The sequence below is a fragment of the Acanthisitta chloris genome, unplaced genomic scaffold, assembly GCF_000695815.1.
Source record: "Acanthisitta chloris isolate BGI_N310 unplaced genomic scaffold, ASM69581v1 scaffold4641, whole genome shotgun sequence".
NCBI lineage: Eukaryota > Metazoa > Chordata > Aves > Passeriformes > Acanthisittidae > Acanthisitta > Acanthisitta chloris.
In genome coordinates this window covers 6,099-15,095 of record NW_008657479.1, presented here as the reverse complement: position 1 = coordinate 15,095, position 8,997 = coordinate 6,099, and the positions used below count along the sequence as shown (strand labels likewise).

The 8,997-nt window shown below is 37.4% G+C and overlaps 1 protein-coding gene across 1 annotated transcript in view; it reads left to right on the top strand.

The window, feature by feature from the left end:
- The window catches only part of LOC103811726 (calmodulin-regulated spectrin-associated protein 2-like), a gene marked incomplete at its 5' end in the record, with an annotated part of 39,462 nt that extends 31,189 nt beyond the window's left edge, over positions 1–8,273 (top strand). Inside the window, 6 exon segments of the mRNA XM_009084715.1 lie at positions 1–57; positions 602–822; positions 1,876–1,948; positions 3,868–3,983; positions 5,727–5,845; positions 7,346–8,273. The exon segment at positions 1–57 is cut by the window's left edge and continues 31 nt beyond it. Of these exon segments, the coding sequence (XP_009082963.1) occupies positions 1–57; positions 602–822; positions 1,876–1,948; positions 3,868–3,983; positions 5,727–5,845; positions 7,346–7,651 (892 nt within the window).
- Positions 8,274–8,997: the final 724 nt, after the last annotated feature.

Sequence of the window (8,997 nt, the reverse complement as noted above, 5' to 3'; positions counted from 1 at the left end):
TTTGCTTCGAAAGCAGCAGCTGGAAGCAGAATTAGAACATAAGAAGGAAGAGACAAGGTACAACTACATGTCTGATTCAAATGATCAGTAATGGTAAACATGAAGTCTGATTTACTTAAAAGAGTAACTTATACGTCAAAAAATTGCTTCTGAATATCCAAGATATTTATTGTTAGAGCCAGATGTGCTGGGGCTAGGTGCCAGCTGGCTCTGCAAAGTCAGCAGGTGGCATCAGTCTGTGGCTTGGGCTCAACACGTGAGCTGTGCTGGCCTGGGCACAGCTTCCCAGAGCACTGCCCTGCCCCACACTTGGCATTCTGAGGGAGAGGGTGTTTGTTCCCTGGGGCTTCTTTCTGCACAAATGCACAGTGTTCACTCAGTTGCAGCACTGAAGCTGGTAAATGTGGTTTGGAATTTACTAGTAACAGTATCCCAGAAAGTTTAAACTGTCTGAAAATTGCGAAAACCAGCACAATTGGCTCTTACTGATGTTTGAGAATTCTAAAGTTCCAACGATCTGACACCTGTGTCGTCCTCACTGTGCTAGCTGAAACTTTATTTGGCAAGTTTCTGCTGCTGAATTTATCTGATAATTTTTCAGACGCAAAACAGAAGAAGAACGTCAGAAGAAGGAGGACGAACGAGCACGGCGAGAATTTATTAAGCAGGAATACATGAGAAGGAAACAACTGAAGCTTATGGAAGACATGGATACTGTCATAAAGCCACGTTCCCTCTCAATCAAACAAAAAAAGCCACGGCCCAAATCTATTCATAGAGATCATATTGAATCACCTAAGACACCAATCAAAGGTCCACCAGGTAACAAATGTTTATGTGGAGAAAGAGTCTGTTCATGCTAAAACACCAGCTTGGGTTTTGGTACTAACAGGCACGTGCATTTATGAGTGTCTTGTGTGAAATTGAAGCTGCACGTGACCAAACTGGGAAGCAAAATTTGCCAAGAGAAAAGGAGAGATGAATGTCACTTACCTGCTATGCATGCATGCATATATCAACAGACAAAAGCATTAGCTCTCTGAAAACCCAGTGGAGGCACCAATACGTCTCAAGTTTCACACACACCCATGTTTTCTTCACTAATCTCTTCTTGCACCTGTAGAGCTAAGAATGAATAAAAGTTGGGAGATGAGACTGATAAATAAAATGGTGATTATATGGTAAGAGTGCTCAAACTCCCACTTAACACTGACAAACATAAAATTGAAAATTACTTTTATATTTCATAGGGTTTTTTTCTATTTTGCTTGCTTACCAACTGCATGTGTAGTTACGAACATAGCAACACTAATCATGTGGAACAATTTAGCCTTCTTTTAGACACCAAAGAACTGCAGTAATGATTGGAAGAATTATTGCCAATTTGCAATTAGGAAAAATAAGTAGCCAGATTGCTCAGTGACTCTTTCTGTTATGGACTCCTGTAGCCTTGTTATTCTGCATTTTTCTCTAGCTGCTTCCCTCCATCTTCCAGTGTAATTTAAACACCTTAACACCTTCAAAGAATCCATCCTAAGCTTTAAATTAAGTCTCTTAAGCTCTCTTTCATGAGGACTTATTAGCTTTGATTGCATTCTTTGATTTGCATAGTGCCAGCATTCCCATGCCCATGTTTCACACTAATGCTTAGTCTGAGACCATCCCCAGTGGCTGCGTGTCAGCAAATGTTTACATGGAGTGCACCACATATGCATGCAGGTATATCATGTATGGGTGTTAGTCTCATGTATAAAAGCTCTTACTGACATTCTGATGCTGGTGTTGGGTCTAATGAACAGACTCTGCTACTTGCATAGGTTTATAAGCTTTAACTTTGTTTTTATCCAGGTTCACAGCTTTATCGTGTTTTTTCAGTATCTAGTCTTTCATTGGCATCGCTGAATACAGGGGACAATGAGAGTGTGCAGTCAGGCAAGAGAACACCAAGGTAAAGCTGAAATAACCGTTTCGTTTCATAACATTTGATAATCAGCTATGTAAAACTAGCATGAATTTTAAGGAGGTCATGTGTATATTGTGTACTCTGAGAACAGGTATGTTTTCCTGATTGGAGCCATGGATAGTTTCCACTGTCAGGCATTAGGGAACCAAGCCATAATCATTTGCTTCACAAATTTTACCAAGTAAACCAGCTGGGCAGGTATAAATGAGGTCAAAACAAAATGCTGTTCAGACAGCCTCTTTAATTCATCTGCTTGTATTTAAGTCTGAGCTTGTGGATGTTTTATTAAACGTGTATGCCATGTGCAGTTGCTTTTTTTTTTAACATAAAAACTTCTTTTCTGGGTTTTTCTATTCCCCTTAGCAGTTGTACAGATGTATTAAATGCACACTAGGACTTCAGCCTCTTCCAAACACTAGAATTTGTTTCGCATTTAAAATCACCTGAAAATAACAGAAAAAAATTTCGTTTTATATGCAAAATTTATCTTATCATTCAGAGGGAAACTATTATTTCTGTGTAACTGCTTAATTATGTTCAGACAAATGCTAATTTTTTTTTGTGTAGAAAAGAAATGGGGCAGAAAAGCAAACTAGGAGAAGGGGGTTGATAAGGAGTAGTACATACTCTGAGATCATGTGTCGTGTTTTCATGGCCACTGTGCATTGCTGATCAGCTCTGACATGCTGCAGCTGGTTTCTGTTGGCTTTTCAGTTACCAGCTTGTCTTGAGAGTTGACTTTCCAGTTATTACATAAGAAACTTGAATAAAATGATCCAAGTAGCTTAACATCTTGTGTCATCTCTTAAAAATTATTGGGATTTCCTCCAGCTATATTAGCTATTAGCAGAGGCTTAATGTAGCTCATCTACACAGACTATAGGAGATGAGTTGTCTATGGAGTTGTGTTTGTGCAGTGCTGTACTATGTTTGTAATGAACACTGCATCTTCCTCTGGCTTTGGGTTTGATTCAAGGGACTGAGACTTTTAAAACATTATGAAATTCAGGACAAATTTCTGAAATGAACAGAGTTGAATGAATTTTCGGTATCTTTCCAAAGCCATCCTGTCACCTTTCCCTCGTATCAGGATTGTCTTTTGATGATCCCACTGAAAGAACTTCAGTGATAGCTTTGAGATCTTCATTATGCAGGTGCCAATACTGAAAATAAGTGTGCACACAAATGTTGCTATACTACCACCTTTTTCCTTATTCTGTGCCTTAGTTCTCACTTAGAAAAGCTTTCATTCCAAGCTGAAAATTTGACTGGTTTTTGGAGTAACCACAAACAAAACAACACTTAAGTATCTGGTACTAATTTAAGAAAAATTACAATCTTGCTTAGACCTTTAAATGCAAAACTGTGCACATTTGAGCACAGCCTGAAGAGTTAAGAGTACCAGAAGTTACTGTATCTGAAAACAAAAACTAGAGGGGAAATTGTTTTGCTGTCTTAAATACAGCAGTTCTCACTGTCACTTGCTGTAGTGATATGATAAATGAACTAAGTTTTTGCTTTATCATTCTATCAAGAACTGGTTTGTTTGCTACATGACAGAACATTGTTTTGCCAGTACCAATGTTAAAAGTAACCTGAATTCCCACTTACTAATTATATTTCACAACCAAGAATATCTGTTAGGTTTCTGTCCCTCAGATAGAGCCCAAAAATTGACTAATGTACCTTGCCTAAATACCAAGTTCTTGCATCACTCAATACTTTATACAGTACATGAACTCAGTTTTCAGTTAATTTTGTCAATGAATATTGTGTATTTAGGTTTATAGTCTACAAGTCAAATCACTATGTTCTGCCCTAATACCCTTTGCCTTCCTTTTGTATTAGAAGGCCTCTCAGCTGCACATTATAATTTCGTAATAGCTTTTAAAATTAACGTTTAGGTCTGAATCCGTGGAAGGATTTTTATCTCCAAGTCGCTGTGGCAGTCGTAATGGAGAAAAAGATTGGGAAAATGCATCTACAACTTCCTCAGTTGCCTCTGCTACGGAATACACAGGTCAGTGACAACAGCATTCAGAAAAGCACCTGCCTAGCAGTGGTTCTGTGCATGAAAAGTTTTCAGTTATCTTGATTTGGCTTCCTAGATCTAGATTGAGGACATGGATAGAAGTTAGTTTCACCTCCTTTAGAGGGTAGTAATACACGGTTAAAATTTTAAATCCAAAATAAAAGTAGTGACTCAGTAGCATTTGTGATAACCAGAACAAACTGTGGTTAGGCTCAGAACAGCAAATGGGCTCACTTAGCACTGTGCAGTCAGTAGTCTCTCTAGCAAGGCAAGGAGAGTTGAAATTTAGGCTCAATTCAGAATAGAGTTACAAAAATCAGAATCCAAATTGCAACAGGAAAAAAATCAGCTTAGTAATGCGAATATAAATATTCCACACCCTTTCTTTCCTAACAGATCCTTTGTTGTTTCTTAGAAATTTTGCAGTCTGACTACTAATTCTTTAGTATATTATGACTCAAATAATGGTATTTTCATCCCTTTTCTCCAAATACACATCATGTGATAATTGTGATATTATATTATAATAATCATCAGGATTATAAAAGCTCCATTTCTGCCCACCTAATATCACTTTCTTAATGAAAAAGAATAACATTAGGTATTTTCAATAAACTTTTCAGATCAAGTATGATTTACAGGCCTGCATTGCTTTGTCTGTGCTGGCAAGTGTTTGTTTTGCAAATAATCTCATCTGCTTTCTGATGAAACTGTGGTTTGGAGAGGCAAAAGGAAAAGTGTTCTTCAGAAAGTACTTACCTGTTTTTAAATCATGGAACTGCAGTCAGTTTGTGGCACATGCATGTCAAACTGAGTGACAGGGGGGACAGTGAGACTTTGCCTGGGGGGTCTTGTGAGTTTTCTGATGAAGACTCTGTGCTGAAGAGCATCTTTTAATGATTGCTTAAAAATAACCTCTACATAACAAAGGCATATACAGTTCCTAGGAATTGAAGACTGCTTTTTTCATGTGCTTCAGTATCTTCATTCTGTCAGTCAGATTTCATAGAGCCTTTTTCTGTTTATTCTAGGCTTTTTTTCCCCAAAGCATAGACAAGCTGAGATTTAATCTGCAAGTTCATGAGCTATTGCTTATATATTCATTTCCTTTCTAAGACTTGGAATTGGTACTTACAAGTTGTTTTTTAAATGACCTTGTTACAAGTACACATCTGTTTCAGAAATTAAAACACAGGAGATTTCTCCTTCAAGCAGATGAATCAAGTCTTTTTACAGACACAATAACCTGACAAGTGTCAGACCAGAGCTTTTATCCCTGGTTTTGGGTAAAACATTTCTGGAATTCCAATGTGGACAGGCAACAGTTACTCTAAGCACTGCACCTACTTCATTGTTATACCTCTCATCCTTGAAATCACAGATGTAGAAAAATAAAAAGAAAGACTTTGCTCTCTCCTGTACAACTGAAATTTTTGTTAGAAAAAGCAAAATATTTTTCTGTTCATAAAAAAGGGCTCTAAGAGAAAATATATTTACAAGGCTGTCAGTAATAATGATTTAATAATGAAAGACATTTGTAGGTAAAGTCAGTGACAGCTGAAATAATTACATTTTACTTGTTCATCAGTTTGTGGTCACTAGCCTAATTCCAGTTTATTCCTGGATTTGTTTTTATGCATATGAAGGGTCCATACCAGAAGTGCTTTACAGCATTTAACTCTTTGTTGGCTTACTGATTAACTTAGCTGATTTGTCATTCCTCTTCCATAGGACCAAAGCTCTTCAAGGAACCCAGCGCTAAATCCAACAAGTACATAATTCAGAATGCACTGGCACATTGCTGTCTGGCTGGAAAAGTAAATGAAGGTCAAAAGAAAAAGATACTGGAGGTAAGGGTATTTGTCCTCTAAAAGCATAGACACCTAAGTCAAAGCACAGTCAGAGATTACAGAGATGCTTAGGTATAAATGAAATATTGGAAGGAATCTTCTGAGGTTATGGCAGCTCATAGTGAAGGGATTGAGTAACTTCTGTGACTTGCTTCCTGTGTCTGCAGAAAAGGTCTCCAGTGCTATAGAAACAATAGCTGTTGCATTGTACATGCAGCACAGGAAGCTGAATTAATTCACGTGTTAATGAATAGTTCCTGCTTTTTTACATGAGAACTTGAGAATGTAGACTTTTAGAATTTGCTCACAAAGTTGTTTTCCCTTCCACATACACATCCTCAGATTGGGAACTTCAGAACTGAAACACAGCACTCTCAGGAACAGAAAGAACTGAAATACATTCCTTCTAGGCTCTTCTCCAGTTTCCAAGCAGTAGGGCAAATTCAGGACTTTATATTACAGGAAGGTGCATTCCAGTCTTCTCTCTTACGCTGGTATAAACCTTTCTGAAGATGCATAAATATAGTAAGGGTGAGAAATCAGGGACCAGTGTGTTTCCATGCAAAATGAATAACATGGGATCTGAGCCTTGAGAGTATGGGACTGTTCCTCTTACCAACTGCAACAAATTAAATAGATTTGACAGATTAAATAGATCAAAGAACACAGATCCTTGGGATTCAGATTTAATTTCTTTCCTGGAATAAATTTCACAGCAGTATTTCTTGCCCTTTCTTCTTCGTATTTCTTCTGCATTCATGTCGAGGTGCTGCTTTCTCTGTCTTTCTAGCTACTTTTTGGAAATACCAAGTGAGAAATCAGAACAGCCTCTTTCAGGTCAAGTATGTGGGAGCAAAATGACCCCCAGAAATCCCAGGAAAAGAACAGCTGCAAAAATGCTGTGCTTAACTCTAGGATGAAGCATCACTTGATAGAAGCTGTACATGTTCAGGGCACACGTCCCACAGAAGTTGTGTTAGGTGGAATAGGAATCTGAAGATTTCAGCTAATACAGAACTTTTGTTTGATACACTTCAACTGACATTATGGTTTGACCAAATGTAAATGGATTTAGGGATGACTGAAACTCCATTTTAGCACCACAGGATCTTTCAGGCATGTTGAGATGCACCTGAGGTTTCCTGTGCCCAAATTTGCAACTGTGAGACCAGTTCGATGCAATGGATGAGGAGAAGAATTTTTATTTACTCTACAAAAAAACCTGTTAGGATGTCTGTTCTTGAGGGTACAACTGAACAAGTATAGCTGGAATTGTGTAAATAAAGAAGGCTTTGCTTGAGAAAGATATCTACCCTAGCCAAATTTAGATAGGTGAAGGTTAGCAAATTCTAATGGTTGAAAAGAAGATCTTTTAGTGGACAGAGTTAGTTTCATCTCTGGGAGAAAACAAATTCAAAATGACAATCCAGTGATTTGGAATGTTTTCTGACTACAATGCAAAATTCATATTCTGAATCTTTTTCTTTCTTTCTTTTAAAGGAAATGGAAAAATCCGATGCCAATAATTTCTTAATCTTGTTCCGGGATTCAGGCTGCCAGTTCAGATCTCTGTACACCTACTGCCCTGATACTGAAGAAATCAATAAATTAACGGGAATAGGTCCCAAATCTATCACAAAGAAAATGATAGAGGGACTGTATAAATACAACTCTGACAGGAAGCAATTTAGCCACATACCTGCCAAAACTTTGTCTGCCAGTGTTGATGCAATTACCATTCACAGCCATTTGTGGCAAACCAAGAGACCAGTAACTCCTAAGAAACTTTTACCCACCAAGGCATAGTAGATGGGAAAAAATTTGCTTCAGACAATTATGATAAACTTGCACTTCATCTTTACTGCCTATAGGAAATAGATTTCTAGTTGCCAACAAGACTCTTAGAACTTAAAACTGGACACCAAGTTCTATTATCATGTCCAACTGGAATGTAAACACAGTGTTTAGGAGTGCAGAAGATTATCGCTTAGGTGACTAATTATGAGTGATTACGGAAATGTTTGACTTGTGTGGAGATTTGTATGTGCTAATACAACATATAGAGTATATTTGCTCTGTATTTTGATTAGATACACTGAAGCACTGAATGTTCCTCTTTAGTGACTCAAACTACATTTTTTTACATCTGTTGCCTTATATGTTTGTATTTGTGCTTGTCTTGAAATCTTTTTCTTTCACTAAAGAAATACTTAATATTCTCAATACCATTGAACTTCGCATACTGACTCACAGTAAAGACTCAATGCTAAGTTGTATGTCACTGAATAGCAGCTGAATGGGTCTGTTCTGCAAGATCCTTACTGTGTGCTGTAACAAAATCAAGATTCATTCCCCTGTGTATTTATAATTCTTTTTCAATTAAATAATACTGATTTGCTTATAAACTAACTAAAGAGTAAATGAAAAACCTTTGAACTGCTTGAAGTTTCCTTCAAATGAATTATTTAACAACTCAGGGTATAGTTAGGTGATGCAATTATTCCTGTTTCAGTAAGCTGCCATCTGAGATGTTATGACTGACCATATGCATGTTCATAATACCATTAAAATGCAAAGTAAAAAGACTTGTTAAGCGTTTAAGGAAATGTGCATTCACTGCTTCGCACTGCTGCAGCTGGAGAGAGAGCACACAGTCAGGTACTGCCTCTCCAAGGAAGGAATAGGAACTTGTGAACTATTCATAACTAGATCCCTGATGTTTGCCTGACAGAACACTAAAAATATGCAGAAGAATCACAGAATTCACTAAGTCACAGATCTTTCAGAAGTCGTCTATCTAATCTGCATTGATTTAAGATCCAGGCCACTTCCTGCCTTCAGATCTGCCACCTCAGAGCATTTTTCTAGGGAATAGGCATCTGACAAGAATTTTCACTGTGTCTTAGTAAATTGTTTTTTTGACACTAACAGGTGATGTCTTGTGACACAGATTTTTAAGTACGTGTGGCAAAAAAGGCCTAAATGACATTTCAGTAAATTTATAACGTGACCATGTACCAAAACCAAACTCTAGGCATATTTCAGTATTATTTATAAAGGGCTGCATTTTATTTCAAAACAGTGTTTGATTATTTTACAAATCACTTTTCCGTTTCAGTGTTTGTTTCTCTTATTTGCTTTTCACATAGCAC